The sequence below is a fragment of the Pleurodeles waltl genome, chromosome 8, assembly GCF_031143425.1.
Source record: "Pleurodeles waltl isolate 20211129_DDA chromosome 8, aPleWal1.hap1.20221129, whole genome shotgun sequence".
Taxonomy (NCBI): Eukaryota; Metazoa; Chordata; class Amphibia; order Caudata; family Salamandridae; genus Pleurodeles; species Pleurodeles waltl.
This window is the reverse complement of record NC_090447.1, coordinates 360,947,160-360,970,393: the sequence shown is the minus strand read 5'-3', so window position 1 is coordinate 360,970,393 and position 23,234 is coordinate 360,947,160. Positions and strand designations below refer to the sequence as shown.

General features: G+C 44.4%; 1 protein-coding gene across 1 annotated transcript in view; it reads left to right on the top strand.

Moving 5' to 3' along the window:
* SYTL5 (synaptotagmin like 5) overlaps window positions 1-23,234 on the top strand; it is a 640,980-nt gene that overhangs the window by 406,091 nt on the left and 211,655 nt on the right. Inside the window, exon 9 of the mRNA XM_069204241.1 lies at window positions 9,129-9,249. Within this exon, the coding sequence (XP_069060342.1) occupies window positions 9,129-9,249 (121 nt within the window). The remainder of the gene's footprint in view (window positions 1-9,128; window positions 9,250-23,234) is intronic.

Here is a 23,234-nt window from a genome sequence, read left to right as displayed (position 1 = left end):
ACCCAATTTTGTGTTCAGGCTTCTTGGGCTGGGGCTGGGAGTCGGCGTAGGATCCACCGGCATCATTCACTAGGCAGAAGATCAGCAGAGCAGATAGTCCAAATGGTGATTCCTCCTTTGCAGCACAGCAGTCCTTTCGCAATGTGCAGCATGTAGAGCCAGTAGCATCCGGTTACAAGTCCCATGCAGTGTCCACAAGCAAGAGTCCAGAGCCCCAGTTCTTATAAATGTCTTTGATGCCGGGGTGACTTCAAAGGAACATTTAGAAGTGCACAACAATTACTTTCAGCCCAACCCTGACTCAGACCATTGTTAGAGGGTAAATCAGTCCTTTGTGTGATGGCAGGCCACAACCTATTGATATGTAAGTAAGAGCCATCTCTCTCTCTCCTAGCCCAGAAAGACTCTCTGTATGCATATGAATACAGATGTATCCCCCATCACACCAAGCACCTTCCTATGTTGTGGCTATGTAGAGAGTATGCATAAAGTGTAGTTGTCATCCACCCCAGACATGGATTAGAGACAAGTTGCAAAGCACACAGAGTTATAAGCACAGAGAAATGCCCACTTTCTAAAAGTGGCATTTCTAAAATGGTAATGTAAAAACCAACTACACCAGTAAGTAGGATTTATCACTACCAGTCTCGACATACCAAACATTTCAAAGCTACTGCTTTCTGATCAGGAAGTACCACTTAAAAGGGTATAAGGGAAGTCCTAATGATAACCTATGAGAGGAGCAGGCCTCACAGTATTGAAAAATGAAATAGGTTGTTTGTCACTACCAGGGCATGCCACACATAAATTCTCATGTGCTACCTTTTACTTACACAGCACCCAGCCTATAGGGCTACCTAGGGCCTACTTTGGGGGTGACCTATTTGTAGTATAAGGGCAGTTTAAGGTTTGGCAACTTATTTAAATAGCAAATCAAAGTGGCAGCAAACTGTGCACACAGGCTCTACAGTAGCGAGACTGAGACAGGTGTGAAAGGCTATATCCAGGGGTGGCACAATCATGCTACAGGCCCGCTAGTAACATTTAATTTACAGGTCCTGGGTATATGGTATACCACTTTACAAGGGACTTACAAGTAAATCAAATATGCCAAACAGGTGTAAACCAATGATGCCTTGTTTAGATGAGCGAGTATATGCACTTTAGCACTGAATAGCAGTGAAAAAGAGCCTATAGTTCTAAAGCCAATAAAAAAAAGGTCAATAAAAAAAAGGTCAGAAAATAGGAGAAGTAATGGAAACAAATGTGGGGTAACCCTGCAAAAATGCCCTAGTCCAACAGGCGTCCTAGACTCTTGTTGGTGGAGATTCGCATTTGCGGTCACCTTGGCTGTCTATGCTGTAGCGCAGTGCAGATCTCGTGCTGCCGGTCATCACTAGCTGTTGGTTTGGCACAGAGAGTCGTGTTTACTGAAGCTTTGTATTGGTGGGCTCCACAGATGGCAAGATCTTGGCACAAACAGGCAGGCTCATTTGCAGTCACAAAAAGCACAAAACTTCTGAATTTCTGCTTTTCTTGGAGAAGATCAACTGATGCCACACCAAGGGTACCTCTTAGGGATCAGTAACTCACCCCAGCAGAGGCCAACAGGGTTGAGCAGGTACAGTTGCAGGTCTGTTTGCAGGTTCAGGCAGCATATTCACTGGGGAGATGCAGGGAGGACTCTGGAGCTTGTTATATCCCTGTAGCTCAGAACAGGAGGTCAGTCAGCTGAGCCCTGGAGTTACTTCAGCCTGGGATGAAGGGTGCAGGTCCAGTATTCCTTCTCAGCATTATCAGTAAGCATAGCAGCATACTAGCATTCATTCTTGCATCAGAGCAACATGCCTGTCCTTCTTCTGTAGTAGCCGCAGGTCCAGATGTGTACTGAAGAGATAGGTCTAGAGGTCCACTATATCAACTTGGTGCCAGCTTTGAAGTAGAAGAAGGTTTTGGAGGTTTCCACCCCCAGAGAAGTTTGAAATTACCTGTCTCCCTGCCTGTCTCAAGCTCGTCTGGAGGCACACAAGACTAGTGCCAAATCCTTGGTGAATGTGCTGTGACACAGGCTTCCTGATGTGCAAGTGTGGTAGATGATAGAGCCAACCCCTTTTCAAGTCAGAGATTGCTTATCCTACCAATTCCCCTTTGTCTCACTGTCTGGGAGCAATAATCAAAGACCAACTGCCATCCATATCTAGTCATGTGCCCCAAGATAATGACCGCAGGCCCCAAATTGTTGGGACAATAAAAAGCCAACTTTCTAAAAGTGTCACTTTCAGAATTGTGACTTAAAATCTGACTTTCCCATTAAAGAGAGATTCATAGTACAATTCTTTAGATACCAAACTCAACAGCCTTAGCTGCTCCCAATTCAAAGTATATACCTGTTAAATATAACAGGGTAACCCAATGTTATCCTACCAAAGAGCAGGCCTTGCAACAGTTAAAAACAAATTTAAGAGTGTTTCGGTACCAGGACATTTATAAGATAAAAGTACATGTCCAACCTTTTAAATACACTGCACCCTGCCCATGGGCTATTAAGGGCCTACCATGGGGATGACTTCTACATAATAAAAATGAAGTTTTGGGTCTGGCAAAAGGTTTATTTGCCAGGTTGAAATGGCAGTTTAAAACTACACACAGAGTCTACATTTGAAGACCTGAGATATGTTTGAAGGGTTACCTAGAGAGATACACAGTAAATGCTGTAGGCCCACTAGTAACATTTAATTTACAGGCCGTGAGTACGTATAGTACCACTGTACTAGGGTCTTACAATTAAATTAAGTGTGCAAATTGGGTGTAAGCCAATGTTACCAGGTTTTAGGGAGTGAACACATGCCTCAATCACTGGTTAGCTAGTGGTAAAATGCACATAGTCCTAAGGCCAACAAAAACAAGATCAGCAAAAATGGAGGAGCAAGGCAAAAAGTTTGGGGGAAGACCACCGGAAGGCTGACTGTTATAACAACGTGGTAAGGAAACAATGCAAGATGGCTTAGATCAAAGCTGAAATTTGCACACATTTCTGGTCCACCTTTTACTTTTCATACTTTTCATCATATTTTATATATTTTTACAGAGTTAGGCTCAAACAGATAAAGTGACTTCTTGCAAATCACCCAATTTCAGTCAGGTGTCAAAGCCAGGATTACTTTACAAAGTCAAGCAGGTTTCAAAGTCAACATCTCTGTCATTACACTACATCTAGTGGTGTTGCTTCACTTATTTTATTAGGCCTAAGTGCATACTTTCAGCTTCACATTATCACACTCTTTTTCTTGGTTCAGGCCATGTGTGTGTTTAGGATAAAATATTGAAATAGATACCCTCATTTCTCTCAGATCAAATCCAAATGATCTCTCTTTACCCTTACCTTTCTTACCACCCCACCCGTTCATTCTAGATTTTCTGAGGGGGTGACTATCATTCATCCATTGTTCAATATTTGGTGCAATCGCATCATTAACCTATGCAACAGTTACAGGGGCAACACCTGAATCATCCTGAAATTAGAGAAATTACCTGACTCAGTCGCATGGCTTTCAGGTCACTTAGTCTTCTTGCATTGAACAATTGAATGACCAAAATCATCTAAATCAATATTCCAACATGACTTTAGACCTGACATTATACTTACTCTCAACTAACTACTAGTTGGCAAATGCAGCTGTGCCCTCCACCCACTCCTTTCAGCTGGGTCAGGTGCACTGAAATTTCACCACAGGTCAACTCAGTAGTGAAGTTTTTCTTCATCTTTTTAGCCCTCTAAGGCAGATATATCCTTTTCTGAGATCACAGTTACAACTGCAAACTTCCATGGATCTCTCATGCTCTTTCTTGAGCTGCTATAATGGACTTTCTATGGGCACCTTTTACCTTCTGAGCAGGGTCCAGCAGGTTCAGCCCTCAGCTGAAAAGCTCCTTCTGCATCTGTAAATATTGTAACTAGCTATGCTGTTAATACATTGACTGCATGTTTCCCTGCCAGCACATCAGATTCTTCAAGTTAGAGGGTCTAATTTTCCAACAACAAGAGTTGCACTGCTACAAACCTTAACTTGAATTTCACTCAGTTTGTGATTCTACAAATTGTGCTTGGGTGGACTCTCATTCTTTATTCAAATCCTCAGACTGTGAAATCTTTTCTTACTTAGCATCCACTGCTCTGTGAACAGCTCTCATTTCAGATATCTACAAATAAATAAGGCTGTTCCCTACCTTTCGGATTTAATGGACTTCCAACTGCATTCATGCTTCCAGGATTTTCATGATCATCCTCATGGTATTTAACCCATCATGAGCTATCTAGTATTGAGGCACAGCACTGTTTTCACAAAGGTCACCTTTCCTCACTTACATCTTACAAAAACACAGGCAATCCCTGGACAATACAACTGTGATACAAGGCTACAGTAGAGGTCGGATTTGTGCTAAATGAATGTCAAATAGCGAAAATAGGAAGATGACTTTTCTTGACATACTTAGTAGTGTGTCTGATGTAGTAGGGCTAAAGGCAACCATTCCCAATTAGCCCTCAACTGGTTACCAACATCTATCCTTTCTATACCACTATGTGTAATAGAAGTGCCGTGAGCACCTTTCAAAATTGAAAATGGTTTCAACTCAAGGGGGGCCTTGGGACTTGATGTTTCAGACAACAATATAGGGTAGCCACGATTCTTATGGGGAATGATTGTAATACTCCAGGAACAAAATATATCTTCAATGGCTAGAATTGACTTGACTGTGCTTGAGCAACAAAAACCAATGTCACCAGAGTGGCTTCCTCCTGTCTGTAAGCCCTTTTGGGTAAATAAATTGATGGAAACTATATCGCCAGATCCAATGCCACTCAACTCCAGAATAGCTTTTAAAAGTCTTAAAATGTTCCTTCTATTGAAGATGTCACGGGCACCTCTTGAGCAGTATTCCTGCTTAGAAAGTAATTTTGCAGTTGTGCACTCAGAGACGATTGAAAACAGGATGGTGGCCTTAGATGGGACTGGCCTGCAAGCCTAGAAGTGCCTCTAGTATCCTCTGGCCTCATCTCCAAACAATCAGCAAAAGAAAAAGATTCTTGATGACTTGGAATTGTTGGGGGTAGCTGGCTGCTTTGAATTTTAAGAGGCAGCCTAAAAGAGCTATCAACTCTCAATCTCGCTATATCACAACTAACTCTTTCTTAAGCTGTGGTATGATTCATTGACGTTACTATAATATCTGCAGGACGTTCCCCCCCAGAACTTGTAGAAAAAGATGCAGCAGAGCCCTTGACTTTACTTTCTTTGAGGGGGCCCAATACTTCTTTGTGTAGACTGACTTGATGGTAACAAACCACCCTGTTTAACCAAAAATAAGCCAGTTGGAGCGGGACCGCCTGCGGCTGACAATGAGCCCCGGTACAAAACAAATCTGTAAGGGTGGCCTAAGGCCTGAAGCCTGTGGCCTAATGGACTCATGTGGGGGGGGGGTCAGAGGGCCCAGAAAGACCCAAGCAGGCCGATCAGGCCCAATATCCAAAAGCACAGCCCCAAAACCAAAAACACAGAGACGTGGAGCAGCCCCACACAAGCAGCGCTGCATGAGCTCCGGCCTTTCAGACTCCATCTCTCGAAGCAGGTCAACGCGTCAGTGTGCCGTTGCGTAACAGAGAATGAGCAGGGTTTGCATTTATATGTGTATTTTAAAATGCTGGCAATGCATCCTCCACTCTTGAGTACACTATCTTTCCTACATATGTAATAGCCTGGTGGAGTTCTTGATTAATATCTGGTATGGAGCTATTGTGTAACCATATTTCTGCTAAAAACAGTACTTCCAGCTGTTCACCCTCAATCAGAGTATGTATCTCATACTTGTGCCGGGGCAGCCCAGGCACTTTAACTCTGTGTTCCTCTGGTCACCCAAGGTAAATCTGAAGGAGCGCCAGTGTAGGTCCCTATTGCATGCCCATTATGGAGGCCAGGGGTGCATAAGATGTTTGGGCCTAAGTTAGTGTGGAGATTGCCCTGAATAACTTATTTTTTCTGAAGGAGTTCGGACAGGGTTCCTGGCTCTTGGTCCCGTTCGGGCGTGCACACTTTCTGACCGCCATTTAAGGCTGGCAAAAAGAACTAGAGCTCACAGGCAACTCTATGGTCGGTCAAAAACAAAGTGCAATGCAACCTCTATGGTCAAGTCCCCTTCCTCTATTAGAATTAAAATTAAAGCGCAGTTACTCTGTTATCTTTGTACAGGGCTGAAACGCTATACCCTTTAAGAACTGATTGATAAAATCGATCAGTGAGAAATTGTGTTGGTGAGCCCAATATCAGTTTTAGTACTCTTAGAGTATGCCAGATCTAGAAAAACGCTAGCACTTGTAATCAACACACATGGTCAACAACAATATATTTTAAAACTATTTTCAAGTTAATAAATCTAGTGCAGGTAAATACACCATTGCACAAAATGTAGTTTGCCCTTTTTAATATTCATATTTGTATCCCTCATTAGCAGTGGTGGGGCGTTAGTTTCTTCTTCTGATCACCATATAGAATTATACAAAGTTGCAGCAATCAAACCATTATTTCTATTCACTGTAAACTGGTGAACAGTGCTGCTGCTAAAAAAGCAATGCAATGAAAGTGCCCTGTGGCTTAAACTGCCATATCGACTATTTGTGACGGATCTGATGACTGAGGCACATGAAGAAAGTAATTTACTTTCTGTCACTCCATGTAGCAGTGTGTGGAAGTCGAGGTTTAAAACCAAACCATCTGAAATGGCAAAAAGCCACTAACTCATTTCCTCTCTTAAAGCCATGTAATGTACTTGTTTGTTTCTACTGTAATATTAGCTAAATCTGCCTTCGAAATCGCTAAGAGTTTTTATTTAGAGCTCTTCCTTCTATAATGTAAAGAATGGTACATCTTGTTATTGCCCAAAATGTTGTTGAGGCTTTCAAACACAGGTGGAGGTGAAAGTTTTTTTTCGAGTGAAGAATCCTGCTGAAAGTGTTTTTATGTCTTGCTACAGACAGTGCTCTTTATAACCAAAGGCATCAGTTCTTCAAAAAAGTAAGATAAGCGGGTGATTGGCTTTCATGTATTTTTCGTCGTTTGCTATTGCTTTGATGGCTGTCCATCAAGGCCGTGGCATTCTGTTATTACATTTTGTTGCACTGCAGATACTCAATGGCGTATTGTAATCAATTGAGAGAAAGTGTGTTATTTGATGCATTTATCTTGCTGACACCACATTTATTTTTTTTGTTTTATGACTTTTTCATTAGGCAGTTCTGTTGACATGCCAAAAAGATAATACTATTCACTAAAGGCTGTTGTGCCTTCATTTGGGTTACAATGTTGTCACGATACATATTTGTTTGTTCGCAAGGTGCGCAGACATGTTCGATAAAGTAGAAAAGTAAATGACTAGCCCTTTGTCAAATGTTCCTACCAACCAACTAGTCAACATGTTACTTTTTATGTCTTTTAAGTTCACAATTTACCACGCAAACATCATTTTCTGACTCATTTTTTATAACACTCGTATTTGAGATTAGATTTTAACTATGATAATGCATAGTCTGTTTTGCAACATTACCCTACTCCAAACTTCCATACTGTTGTGGTCCAAGATATTGCTTTATGAACAGATATTTTTTTTCTAGAGAGGAAGGGACTATCACACACAAATGCACACTACAATTACCAGACACTTCCCCAAAGAAAAAGTTTGACATATCATCTTTGCTAATGTCCTCCAGATTGCTTCCTTCAAACCCCGTCTGGGTTTTTTTCTTGTAGTTTTGAAAAAAAACTGCAGCGAGTTTGTAAAAGAAGACCTTCTCAGTTTAGCATGCCTTTATTTTCAGAGCCTTGTATAGCTGAATAAAATAGTAACAGATAAACAAAGCCTGTGCTGAGGGTGCAGCTCGGGGCTGAGTATTCGGCGAAATGTGTGTCTGCTGGTTAGGCAGGACCTCAGCTATGATGGCTCTGAGTGGGATTGTCTTCTGGCTTAAGTTCTTGGCATGTATGGTCTACCATCTCATCTGGGTTGTGCTATTAATTCGGGTTTAATCTATGTTGGCCTGACCATGCAAAACTATTGAGGTGGGCTCTCTTGTAGACTGGATAAGGATTTAGAAATTGTGGTTTGCATGCTCTGGGATAGTTATGGATGTATGTTGATGTACGTTGAGTAGGGGTATGTCCAAAACATGGCTATGGGATCTTATCTATCATAGAGGAAAACTCTAGCTGTTTAGGCCGAACAAACTCTGTGTTCTAGAAACACTCCCAAAAAAACTATTTCAAGAAGTCTAAAATAGTTGATACCCAAATATACTGAATGAGTAACAAACGTGCACGTGTGTGGGTAGTCACCAACAATTTGCAGTTCATTTACACTCTAGCCATACTCCTTCCTCAATCAAATTGACTCAATAACTATGATCGAGGTAAAATTCCATCTATAACTTTAGAGTAGCTAGGTGACAAATTACGCAAATTGTTCTAAGGACATGCACCACATATGTTGGCTTTTTGGCTTTTGAGGTTTTCTAATAAATCAACTCGATTTTACAAAATAATAGCATTGTTTTCAGTTACTTTTTACATTGCTGAGCTGCTTCCAATAGATTACTATCAGAAAAATAAGCCATTACTATTTTATGATCTGTCTCTGAAATATTTGACTGAGAGATGCATTCCATCTCGAGTAGCTAGCAAGATGGCTCAGTGAGTTAAATACACTTTGATGGCATCTGTGCACAACATGCCAGAAGTCAGAATCTCTGCAAAGCCAATTCAGCCTTATCTCCTTTGGAGGTTGATGCATTGGGTGCTATTACATTATGTGTAATTATTTACAGTTCTTAGCAGTGGTGTAACAAAGGCTCTCGCATTTCCCGCGTTGCGGGGGGGAGAGCTCCAGGGGGCCCCATCAACACACCACCCTGGCGTGAGAGCTGCTGTGTGAGGCCAGATGGGGGGGCTCCCTGTTCTTTGAAGGGGCCCCCCTCAAGTTTCGTTACACCACTGGTTCTTAGAGATGGCTACTCTGTGGAATGTAATGCTGTGTTAGTTATCATTGTAATTAATTTTTATGTATGTGGTTTTCTCTCGGTACAGGAAAATGGAATTGAAAATGGTTCTGTTGTCCCTTCAAGTGACGAAAGTTTACCTGAAGCTTTGTCATCAAAGGCACATCGAAGGAAAACTTCCACAACACCGTCCATAGCAGTTTCGTCAGGTACGAGTCTACTTGATTGTCCTAACAGAATTTAGTAATATCCACAGTGCAATTGGTCTCTTCATGTCACATGCTCATCTCGAAGCTTAGACAGCTTTCAGTCCATGAAATGGCTTTACAATTTGTAATTCATACCTCTATATAGTCTTTTTTAGGTCTAACTGCAGACAGCTTTATAATGTTTCCCTGCAAAAATTTACGCCATCACTTCTTTAAAAAAAATAACAAACAAAAAGAGATATGTAAAGAGCATGGGCTTACGGCCAGCCACATCAGCCACTGACTGTCCTGATTTTTTCTTAGCTTGCCATTGCGTGAACAGGCTGTCTATCAAGCCCACTGCATTTCACAGATGTTTACATTAACCCATTGTGTTCCCATTATGGATTTGGTGATAGGGCAGAAATTAGTACTTGCAGCTATTTGCTTGATTAAACATTCCTGTCTTACTCCCCTCATGCTTCTCCCCACCTCCTCCTGCCCGTCTCCTCCCAACAGCCCCCACTGTCTCCTCTGATTTCGATGCTTCAGGGCTCTCCTTTCCATCCAGAGCAATGGGCTTCTGCAACATGGTGTGGCTGCTAATAGATTGTTCCCTTAGATGTAGAGTTTAGTGTCCATAAGGGGGCAGACCCTTTGTTGTCCCTAGCAAATACATTCAGTGCACCTAGTAGCTTTCCTGCTGCCGTTGCTAGGCCACCGTAGACATTCAGTGCACAAAGAGGCTTCTCTGATGCTGGCGTCATGCCACCAATAAGATTCGACATGACCAGTAGCTCTCCTGCTGCTAGGACGCAGCTAAGATACTCTTTTTTAGGTCGAGCATAGCAGCGTGCAAACGCTGCTTTTTTTCGATGTGTTGGTATGTATCTGGGCTTTGAACCACGCCCATCAGTATCAGTGTTTCATGGGCTTGTCCTTAAAAAATCCTTTATTTTCTTTGTTAAATGCTTTACGTGTGTCCCTCCTTGGGGCGGTTTAGTTACCGCCTTGGACATCTCCCCTGTTACATGGCTTATTGCACTTTTGCCGATACGTTGGACTGCGAGCGAACTTCTTTTTCCTTTTGTGTGCTGCATCACGCTGATGCCATGGTGCTTTGAATTGGCTTGCTTATGTGAAATTGTATTACTTTTCATTTTCAATTTATGTGGCAAGAAAAGTCTGGTTAGGAGTTTACAATGCTAATAGCTCTAACTCGAGCAAATGAGAGACCCATGCATTGCAAATGCATGTTTACTCTATGGCTTTGTCAAATCACCGAAAAAAGCAAGCCAAACCTGTACGCTTTGCCTTTGCTTGTTAGATTTAGAATCATGGATGCCACTTGCTTTTTTTGGAGAAATAAAAATAAAAGACTTAAGTCTGTGTAATGTGCAATTGATAACTTTAAGTTAGCTTTGAAACTGGTTGTGCCAGAAGAAGGCAAATAAAATGCCCACGTTTAGTTTGACAAACTTGTTAATATGAAATATGTTACATTGGTGGTGTGTGTGAAAAGAAATGCTTTTCCTACACCATCAGCTGTAACAGCCTGAGTGTGTCACTTATCAGTGTCAGTACACTGTTTGACTGTGACAAGTCATTTATAGGCTCTTTCTTAGTAGCCCAATTAAAAAGTTTTAAACGAAAACAACTAAAAATGCATGTTATGTTGTACGTTTACTACAAAAAAGCAATACAAAACACATATCAAGGGTCATCCAAACTTCATAGAGTTCATACAAGCAGGCCGCAGTTTGCAAATAGGCTTGCAGTTCCCTCCTTACACAGTAAGGGCCTGATCTAAGAAAAGTGGTGCTGCATTGAATGCAGCGCCACTTTCCTTGCACCACTTAGTGCCCCCCCAACACCACCATTTGTGCGCCATATTTAACATACGGCGCACCAAGGCAATAGTTAGGGAACTAGCATCAACATTTTTGACGCTAGTTTGGTGCTTTGCAGCATTAGCGTTAAAAATGTTGTTGCTAATCCTGCAAAGCACATTGAGGCCCATTATAAATAATGGTGTGTCTCCTTTTAACGCTTGCTCTGTGCAGGCATTAAAAATGCCGCAAACAATGGTGCAAAGAAATCTTTTAGATTTACTTGCGCCATTTTTTTGCCCCTTGCATATATTATGCCTGGTGCCGTCATAATGTGGCGCAAGGGGTTACAAAGTAGAACAATGCATACATTGCAAAACTTTGTAATCTGGCGCGACAATTTTGGCATCCTTGCGCCACATTAGAGTAAAAAATTAAATCAGGGCCTAAATGCCATGGGGCTGATTTAAGGAAAGTGGTGCTGCATACAGTGCAGCACCACTTTCCTTGCGCACCTTAGCGTCCCCCTACAGATCCTTTCTAGCATTATGATAAATATTTTTTAAACTGCATCTTCCAATAAGTATTTTTTGCAAACTATTCAGGTTTACATTAATGGAATTAACACCTGCTCCGTCCACAAGCACAAAGTAGGGCTATGGAATCTACTTGACTCAGCCTCCCCAGACGTCACCTTCCTGACCGAGACCTGGATGAATCCCTCCTCAGCGCCTGACATCGCCATAGCCATCCTGGACGGCTACAAGATCACCTGCAGGGACCGCTCCAACAAACCAGGAGGAGGCATTGCCATCATCCACATAAACATCCTCAGGATCACAACCAATACCGAAGACGCCCTCAGCACCACCGAACTCCTGCACTTCCAAATCCTCACTGACCCAAACACCACCCTTCGAGGTACCCTTGTCTACAGGCCCCCCGGCCCACGACAGCAGTTCAGCGACTCCATTACCGACATCATCAGCATGCACGCTCTCCTATCCACTGACTACATACTCCTTGGAGACTTAAAGTTCCACCTCGAGAACATCAATGACAACAACACCGCCACCCTGCTCGATAACCTCTGCAAGCTCAGCCTAAAACAGCTCGTCACGACACCAACCGACTCCGCAGGACACACACTCAACCCTATTTTCTCCACCAGCAGTCATGTCTCTTTCAGCCACACCACCAAACTCCACTGGACAGACCACTGCTGCGTCCACTTCTCCCTGGAGAAACCCATAACACCCCACCACCCACAACGGATCCCCCACCACAGTTGGAACAAGGTCACCGAAGACCAACTTATCGCGACCCTCTCCCAGAACCCATCCATCAACACCACCGCCACTGATGCAGCTGCCCGCAACTTCAGGCAGTGGGTCAACACCTGTGCCAATACTCTCGCCCCAATCAAGAATCCCTCCAATAGACACACTGACAGAAAGGCCTTCTGGTTTACCGCCAACCTCCACGAATCTAAGCAAAGCCTCCGAAGACTCGAAAGAAAGTGGCGCCAAGATCAGACTCTGGACAACCACACAGCCTTCAAAAACATCATCCGCAGACACCACGAACTCATCTAACCCACCAAAAGAACCGCCTTCAAAGACCAAATCCAGAACAATGCACACAGCCACAAGGAGCTCTTCAACATCATGAAGGAACTGTCCAACCCCAGCTCCAATGTCAACAACATCCCCCCATTCCAAGACCTCTGTGACTCCCTAGCCTCCTACTTCCACCTCAAGATTGTAGATATCCACAACAGCTTCAGCACCCAGACCGCCCCGGCAACCACCAACACCACAGATTCACCTCCGACCAACCTCTCCCTCTCCTAGACCCCCGTCAGTGACAACGACACCAACAAAATCATGAACACCATCCACTCCGGCTTTCCATCTGATCCCTGCCCTCACCACATCCTCAACAAAGCAAGCTCCGTCATTGCACCCCAACTACAAAAGATCATCAACAGCTCCTTTGAGTCTGCCACCTTCCCGGAGAGCTGGAAACATGCCGAGATCACCGCCCTCCTCAAAAAAACAAAGGCGGACCCAAAGGACCTCATGAACTTCCGGCCTATCTCCCTGCTCCCCTTCCCGGCAAAAGTCATTGAGAAGGCTGGCAACAGACAACTAACCAGCTTCCTAGAGGAGAACCGCACCCTGGACCCTTCCCAATCCGGATTCCGCATCAGCCACAGCACCGAACCCACCCTCATCGCCGCCACCGATGACATCAGAACCATACTGGACGGCGGCGAAACCGCGGCCCTCATCCTCCTAGACCTCGGCTGCGTTTAACACCGTCTGCCACCAGACCCTATGCTCACGCCTCAGCAATGCTGGAGTCTGCGACAGAGCCCTGGACTGGGTCACCTCCTTTCTCACCGGCAGAACCCAAAGAGTCCGCCTCCCCCCATTCTGCTCGGAGGCCACCGAAATCATGTGGGGCGTACCCCAGGGTTCATCCCTCAGCCTGATCCTCTTCAACGTCTACATGGCCCCGCTCGCTAACATCGCCCGATCCCACAACCTCAACATCATCTCATACACTGACGACACACAGCTGATCCTCTCCCTCACCAAAGACTCGAGCAGTAGCAGCACCCTCCCCCCACCTTGATTGATGATTGCCTAAGGCATTTTACAAAGTCAGTTCAAACTACTTTCATGGAATCAATATGCGTATTCCATTGAGTCAGTTTCACCCACTGCCTTTTCATCTAAAGACCCTGATAACATCAGTATGGTTAATGCACTGAGTCAATGTTATGGAGTCCCATTTTTTTCGAATGATTTGTGGTGAAATACATGGCTTTTTAGTCAACATAAAGATGAGAAGGATATGCATTATCCCTTAAAGTAGTCTTTCACCAGCAGTTACTACTAATGAGGCTTTTCATGCTACTTATTTTCATTACTAACATTATATCTATTGGTGTTGTTAGTAGTACTATCCCAAACTATAACAGTAGTATTGCCATGCATATTGCAACTACTTCTACAAGCAAATGTGATGGTCATGCTACTGCTGTTAGTAGTACAACAAGCACGTACTGCCACTGCTTGTGCCAGCACTGCTTCTGCTGTTATACTGGTACTACATTTGGGGGCATCAAACACTGCTCCTAGTACTAGTATGACTGAAATAAGTACTACTACTGCAGGTTCTACAGTTATTAGTGCTACTGTTATCATATCTACGGGCCCTACTACTAGTAGTACTACTGCTGCTTCAAGTACAGCTTGGACTTAAAACTAGTATTGCTATTACAATTGGTGCACTAGTACTAGTTCCAGTGCTATAACCATAACTGATGCTACTGATACTTCCACTGACACTGTTATTCGTTTTGTACTACTATTAATACATCTATAACAGTCATTCACACTAGGATTTCTTCTTTTTGCTAACGTCTTTCTACTAAATCTACGAAAAGTTAAATTAATGATTAAGCAAATTGACACTGCTTAATTAATTTTTTTTTTTTTTTAAAGTGCCGGGCCTACAGTTTTGCTCAAAAAGCCTGCGGCCGGAACTGATGAATCAGCGTGATGAGTACCAAGGCTCTGTAGTCTTTATTCCACCTCATGTCTCTTTGATCCACCCCCATAAACTCCCTGCCCTTTTACCTCACTCTTGCAGGGCTCCTGTTTTTTTCCTTTTGTCACGGTTTCCCATTTTTCTCTTCCTCCTTCTTTGTCCATGTGAGTTTTTCCCTGTCTTGCTGTGTGTCAACGTCTGAGGAGGAAAAATAAGTGCCAGTCCCAAACACTGAGCACTGGTGGGCCACTCCTGCAACCATCCGCTCAAATTAGGCACTGGATATGTATAGCTTATTCCACAAAATGTACTTGTTGTATATTGTGTACATGATTTAAAACATGAGCTGTACAAATTGGTGTTATACTTTTAGTACAAATGTTATGATAGCCATACGAATTTTGATCCGTTTCACAAAAATATTTATCTATCTGCAGCCACAGTTTACCACCTCGTGTGGTTGCAGATTTATTAATTTCATTAATTCACAAAAGTGACAGTCACAGGTTTTCACAAGTACTCTTTTAAAATGTTTATGGTTTCCTAGGTAAGTCTATGTGGAGGCAGTTTTACATGTATATGTGTCTATAATATGCAATTATTCTTGTGAATGTGCATAAGTATTGGTGCAATTGCATTTTCTTCTTCCACCAGTAAAATGTGTTTCCTTGTCAAGAAACCTCTTGATTTACCCATTCCCTTCGAAGGAGTAAATTTAAAATGGACCCTGCTGTGGAAAGAATTTAGGGGCACGTTTGCACGCCATCTTACCTTAAAGTTTGGAATATGTTGCTCGTAATGGAATCGTAGATCATTTGTTTTAGGGTTAGCAGCAACAAGATACAACTGAGCAGACGTTCCTCTGATGATACAACAAAGCCGTAGGTATTAATACTGCAGCAGGTGCAGTGGCACCAGGGCAGACATGCTTCAGGGGCCTGCTTTTATTTTACAGATCATGGGGGCCTGTTTGCCTTACTTACATCACGTTGTGCAGCTATTATACATGTGCCGTTATGCGCAGCATGGGAAAAGGAGCTTCCTGTTCTTGTACAATGGCATTTAAAAAAATCCATCATGATCGCACCCATTACATTTAGTTATCATTTTATGCTCGTTCATGTCTATTTGACACATCGTTTACCCCCTATCAAGGGATGTGCTGGCGGCTTCTCGCGCTCTTTCTCATGCTCGAGCACTCACAGCGGCTTTGCATCAGGCTCTCCTTATCCTGATGAAAAAGAAACGAGCCTCGGGCACTGCGGGGATCACAGCTCAGGCCTCCCACCGCGCTAATCCTAACGCGCTTCCTGCACCTCAGTTTTTGGCTTCCAAGCAACAGAAATGTCTGCAGAGAGTACTGTGACCAAGAAGCGTCTTTCTGTCAGGGTACTCGTGTTCGTCTGAAAACGGAACTACTGATGTTTCATGAGCAGGAAGCGTTTTTCTGTCAGGTTACTCGTGTTCGTCTGAAAACGGAACTATTGATGTTTCATGAGCATATGCAATACATTTTTTCCGAAGTAATTTTCCTACAGAGATTTGGGATGAGGACGCAGCTCCCTGCTTTCTGGTCTCTTCTGAATGAAGTGACACATTAACGCCATCCTCGTGCAAAGCACATCGAGACCATCTTCAATCACGAGCTCCTCTTGCTGATAAGAAAGCTCAGTTAACAAGTGCCCCGCCCCCACCTCGCCAGAACCGGATTACTAACTGGAATTATTAACTGGTAATCTTTATTACACTGAGTTTTGCAATTTCTTGTCGCAGTCCTTATCTCGCACCTTTAGAAAAAAGGCGCATGTTCTCTCAGAGGCACTAAGGGCTTAACCCTTCGGCTGCTATCCCTTTTCCTTCCCAGTGCTAAGCCTTTTTTTGGCTATTTGGGATAGTTGGTGCCTAGGCCTCCATAACTATTTCTCTCCATATAAGCCATCCATGCCAAATTTGCATTCTTTTTCCCACCATTCTGGGGATTTTAAAGGTACTTAGGGTTTATGGATTCCCCTAGAAGGCACTGCGAAATTAGCCAAATTATAACTATTTTTTTTTATTGAGAAACGGGTGCTACCGGAGAAATCGTCTGTTTTTATTTTTCCTTCAAATAGCATCAACAAAAGGTTTGTGGTGCTAAAATCACCATCTTCCCGGCTTTCAGGAACAGGCAGACTTGGTTCAGAAAATCTAAATTTTTAACAAAGTTTTGACATTTTAATGGGAGAAAGCCCATTTTTCCTATGGTTTGTGCTCTCAACCTCCTTCCAGTTTGTGGTAGAAATGGGTGTGAAACCCCTGGTGGATATCGGAAACTTATATATTTCTGAAAACTAGCCAACATTCTGAATTTAGCAACGCGTCATTTGTGTAGATCCTTCAAGGTTTTCCCAAAGAAACTAAGGGCCTCATTTAGATATTGGTGGATGGGTTACTCTGTCACAACGGTGATGGCTATCCCGTTTGTCAAAATCTAAATCCCATTATGTCCTATGTGATTTAGAATTCAATAGCTGCGATATCGAGTAACCTGCATCAGGCCCTAGGAATTGACATAGAAATATTGAAAATTAGCAGTAAAAAACACCCACTTGTAACAGTTGATTGAAAAGTTGATTTGTAACTTCTCATTGTGATGGCCGATTCACAAAAGCAATATACCATTACCATCTGCCAGACCCTTCTGGTTGTGGGGATATATGTGTTGTGGGTTTTCCAAGAACTCGAGATACCCAGAGCTAATAACTGAGCTGGGCATTGCTATGGTTTTTCATTGTGTGTTGGGTATAGAGCAAATCAAATAGTAAAACATAAAGAGTAAAATATAGATATCAAGAAATCGTACATATATCCAAAATGGGCACTAGATATGGAGCTTAGAAACAGTGGTTGTTTGCACATCTCTGAGTTTGTGGGTACTCATACTAGCATGTGAGTTGTAGAACATTTCTCAAAATGCCTTCTTTCTTACACACTGGCTTACATTTGGAAGGTACAAAAGCAGAAAAGTACAGTTGGTAATAACACTTGTTCTACTATTCTGTATTTCCTCAAGTATCCTGATAAAACAGGCACTTGTGTGGGTAGGTCTAGTGTCCGCAATAAGAGGGGGTCCAAAACGCAACATGGATATATCACATTTTTCCACTGAAAACTGACCCTTGTTTTGCAGTGTGCCTAGATGCTGGGCCCTAGATCAGCTGGCACATATGGAAACGTAGCAAACCTGTAAATTTGTGAAAACTAGACACCTAGGAGAATCCAGGGTGGGGTGATTTGTGAGGCTCCCACCAACTTTTCCTACCCAGAAGCCCTTACAAACCACAAACATTGGCTAAAATTACATATTTCCTCACATTTCTGTGATGAAAAGTGCTGGAATTTGCAGGAAGACACTACTTTCTTACCTTGTATGGCTAGAGGTAGTACCCACGACTGGAAAGAAACCAAACCGCAACATGCACACATCCCATTTTTCCACTGAAAACGGACTCTTTTTTTGCAATCTGCCTAGCTGTTCATTTTGGCACCTAGCTCAGTCGCCACCTAGGGAAACCTAGAAAACCTGTACATTTTTTAAAACTAGTCACCTAGAAGAATCCAGGCTGGGGTGAATTTTGTGGCTTCTGACTGGTTTCCTACCCACAAGCCCTTGCAAACCTCAAATGTGACTAAAAAACACATAGGGGGTCATTACAACCCTGGCGGAAAGTGGAGAACCGGCGGTAAGACCGCCAACAGGCTGGTGGTCTTACTTTGTGGAATCATGACCATGGCGGTTAACGCCATGGTCATCCGCCGGTTCTCCGTTCCGCCCGCCAGGGTCTCCAGCCCGGCGGTCGTCACTATTCCGCCGGTGGTATTTGGACCCGGCTTACCGCCGTGGATTTCCAGCGGTTTGAACCGCCATGAAATCCATGGCGGTAAGCACTATCAGTGCCAGGGAATTCCTTCACTGGCACTGATAGGGGTCTCCCCCACCCCTCACCCCTACCCGACTCCCTCCCCTACCCCCCCCACCACCCCTGCCACCCCCCAAAGGTGGCAGGGCCCCCCTCCCCACCCCGACTTCCAACATCACTTCACCCATACCCACACCACCTACATACTTACACGCACACATGCTGATATACATGCCTAAATCCACACACACAGTCATACACGCACACCCACATTCAAACATACACGCACACATCCATACAGACATACCCACAGACATACACGCACTCATTCCCATACACACAACACCCCCGCAGGCATACACGCACTCACATGCCCCCTCTACATACACACACGCACACCCCCATGCACCCACACAACACACAAAACCCCCCTCCCCTCACAGACGATCGACTTACCTGGCCCGACGATCCTCCAGGAGGGGACGGGAGCCATGGGGGCAGCTCTGCCAACACCACAACGCCAACAGAACACCGCCACGGCGAATCACAGGACGTGATTCGCTGGGCGGTGTTCTGTTGGCGTGGCGTTGGAGGTGGAGCAACCTCCACTTCCCCGCCTCCCGCCAGTATGGCTGGTGGCGGCTCTCTGTCCGTAAAAGGAGGGAGAGCTGCCAACGGTCATAATAGGCTGAGCGGCAAACCGCCACCAATGGCGGTCTTCCGCACGGCGGTCCCTCGGCGGTCTTTAAAAAAGACCGCTGAGGTCAAAATGACCCCCATAGTCCTTATATTTCTGTGAGAGAAAGTTCTGGAATCTGCATGGAGCAGTTCATTTCCTACAAGCTACCATTCCCCGAATTCTCCTGATAAAAGTGGTTCCTCACTTGTATAGATAGGGCTAGTGCCCGCAACAGGAAAGGCCCCAAAACACAACATGGACAGACCACATTTTTCCACAGAAAACTGACTCTTTTTTTTGCAATGTACCTAGCGGTGGATTTTACATTTTTTTTAAATGAGCCACCTTTGAGTGTCCAGGATGACATGACTTGTGAGTTTCCCACCAGGGGTTCTTACCCAGAAGCCCTTGCAAACCTCAGATTTGACTACAACATACAATTTCCTCACATTTCTGTGATGGAAAGTTCTGGAATCTGCAGATAGCATCTATTTTCCCTCTGCCTACCATTCCCCATGTTTCCTGATAAAAAAAAGTACCCCACTTGTGTGGGTAGAGCTAGTACCTGCGACACAAAAGGCCCCAAAGTGCAACATTACCTCATCACATTTTTTCACTGAAAACCGACCCCATTTTTGTAATGTGCCTAGCTGTGCATTTTGTGCCCTAGCTCCCCTGGCACATATGGAGACCTAGCAAACCTGTATATGTTTGAAAACTAGACACCTAAGAGAATTCAGAGGTGGGTGACTTGTGTGGCTTCCACCAAATTTTCCTACACAGAAGTCCTTGCAAACCTCATACTTTGACTAAAACACATTTGCCTCACATTTCTGTGATAGAAAGTTCTGGACTTTGCAGGGAGCAACTCATTTCCTACTAGCTACCATTCTCCCATCTTTCCCAATTGAAATGGTTCCTTAATTGTATAGATAGGGCTAGTTCTGGTGGAGTCTGGACCTCTAGTGTGACCCTCCCTAACATGGGCATATACCTCCACAAGCTACCCCCAACAGTACTCCTCAGGAACCTTCTGCACCCTCAGAGGCGGGAAACCACTTCTCAAAGTATCCCATCACATAACTGAGTACCAAATCTTTTGAAATGCAAACAGTCCCTTATCAGTGGACATTGCAAGTAGACTGCCAAAAATCCTTGAGCTGGGCGACTGTGTAGCTCTCCAGGTTGACCAGCTCAAACTTTATCACTGATCAAACAGTCAGGGTGAGAGAGGATACATTTGGAAAAATCAAAAATGCCAATCATGGAGAATTGACTCAAATTGGTCTGAGGTATGAAATGATAGGGTACACCAAGTCACTGTACAACACTGCGCAAACACAAGTCTTAACCTCACCAATGATCACCCTTGCTAGAAACTACGTTTCTGTTGGCAGAAGTATGCACCCTGTGCAAGCAGGAACCACAATCTTAGTCAGGGACAGTCACCACACTAGCTTGGCATAGAGCAGCCAGGCTTAACTTAAGAGACAATGTATTAAGTTTTCGTGCAACACTTCAAAAGGTAAAACAGTGCAAACACCACACAAAAAAATACCACACCGGGCTAGAAGCATAGATCTTAATTTAATGAACAAAACAAGACCAAAGCGACAAAAATCCAAAAAGTGGATCTGGAGATACATATTTTTAAAGAATAGCCTTAGTTGTAGTGCTTAGAAGCATTAAGGCACCAACCGAGGCTATCTAATCATGGTAGACTGGGTCAAAACCTAAAAAGTCAGGCTGACTGCAATGGAGCACAGGTCAGATACAGGGACCTGCCTTGGTCCTCTGAAGCAGTACTTTTGTTTGGAGTTGCGTCAACGTCGAGAACAAGATGCGAAGAGCAAAGGAGGCGATGTGTTGTCAGTCCTGAAGATTTGGCTATGCGTCAGCTCTGAGCTGCACAAAATTAGAGATGAGCTGAAAATGGAGGTGATGCTCCACACAGTCGGCAGTGCACTTTCCTTGTCCTCGCAGCAGTGGCGATGCACCAGGGTGGACACTAATGTGGTGTCCTCGATCCTCACAGCAGCAGCGATGCGTCAGCTTCAGTTGGGATTGCCCATTTCCAATGAGCGCAATGAGGTTGATATGTGGAGTTTGGACTGAAGCAGCACTTCATACTCACTTCCAAGGGCCTAGGACTGAATTGGCACCACTTGGCAGAGCAAGCCTCTCAAATGGCAGAGTCCAGGTAGTGTATGTGATGAGTTAGAAGTCATTTGTGTCCTTGAGACTTTAGAAGAGCAAGAGGCAAGCCAGCAAGCCCTTGGTTCCCACCAGAAGAAGGAGGGAGAAGATAAAAAGAAGGAGTCCTCTTCAGGCTTCCGAAACATCTCCCAAGGGAAAGGGTCCCATTCCTAATCTGACCACTAGAAAAAGAGCTTCCCTGATTACAGTCAGAACAAGACTACAAAGTGCGATGAGTGCTATGAGTACAGGCATTATAAGGGTGATGCTAAGTGCCCTAAGAGCACACAGCTTCCCAGTGGGGGAAAGATACCAGTGATGGTGAGTGGAGTGGTTGGGGAGGGGTTTGTCCCAGTCAGTGAGGGGGAAGTCACTGAGGTCATCCTAGTGTCCTTGGGTAATGAGGAGATGGTACCTAAAGCCCATGTGCCTTCTATTACTATAACGTATAGGCAGTGGATCACCATCAATGGGCAATGTTTTGAGGCACTGAGGAACGCAGGATTTTACCCAATATGCATTCCACCAGGTGGTAGTAGTTGACAACCGGGAGGGTCACTATCCAGTGGCCCTTGTTCCATTTGCGGGGGTGGGAGGTCTCAGGTCATGTGAAAGTTACTGTGAGCCCTATCATGCCTGTGGACTGTTTGTTAGGAAATGACCTGGAGCACAACACCTGGAAGGAACTAGAGCTGAGATCCCACCTGGAACTGTTGAGGTTGCCTGAGTGGATTTGTCCAACCACCAGGTCTGTAGCTACCCTGGAAGGGAGTTCAAACAGTCTAGAGCCTGAAAAAATGGCCCAGACAACTGCCAAGAGAGGGAAGGGCAACAGACATGGGACATGGGAAACCAGCCCCTAAATGTCTTCCAGCTGAGGTGAATAGGGTACCAGAGTACGTTGCCCTGGAACCCATTGAGGAGGGCACTGTCTCCCTTGGTGAACTGCCTGAACTTGCCAGATGGCAAGAAGAAGGAGGACCCACCAGAGAGGAATTCTATCAAGCACACAGAGAGTTCCCAACCCTGAAGGGCAAGAGTCAACCAATCGAAACCAATGAACGTAGTGAGGCCTCCGGGAATCACCACATTTACTCTAAGGACCACAACTGGACCTGCAGTGGCTAAGGCCCTAATGGGAATTCTTTACCAGAGTGGGTTTCTCCTCGGAAGCGGTGCCTGACAGGGGCACCAACTTTAAATCTGCCTATATGCAGTCAGTGTGGAAGGAGTGTGCAGTTACTTATATGTTTTCCACACTCTATCATCCACAAACCAGTGGGATCCATCAAGACCCTTAAGGGCATGATCAAGGGCCTACCAGAGCCCATGAGACATAAGTGGGATATCCTGTTACTATGCCTGCTTTTTGCTTACAGAGAAGTGCCAGAGAAGGGGGTTGGTTTCAGCCCTTTTGAATTACTGTATGGGCACCCTGTAAGGGGATCTCTCTGTCTGGTTAGGGAGGAGTGGGAGCAAACTCACAGGAAACCTCCCAGCATATGGTTAGCTGCATGCTAGACTTCCAGAGCCAGATGGCCAAGTTTTGGAAGCAAGTTTCTGAAAAGCTGAAGACATCTCAGGATGGAATGAAGCAGTAGTACAACCAGATGGCTACTATGTGGAATTCCAGCCTAAACAAAAAGTGTGGACTAGAAGCCATGGAGCCTAGGGCCCTCCAAAATCAATGGGCAGGACCCTAGGAGATGACTGAGAGGAAGAGCAGGCCACCTACTTGGCAGACCTCAAGACCCCCAAACACCCCCTAAGGGTCCTCCATATCAACTACCTCAAACGCCACTATGAGAGGTCTGAGGCTATCATGTTGCTGGTGACAGATGG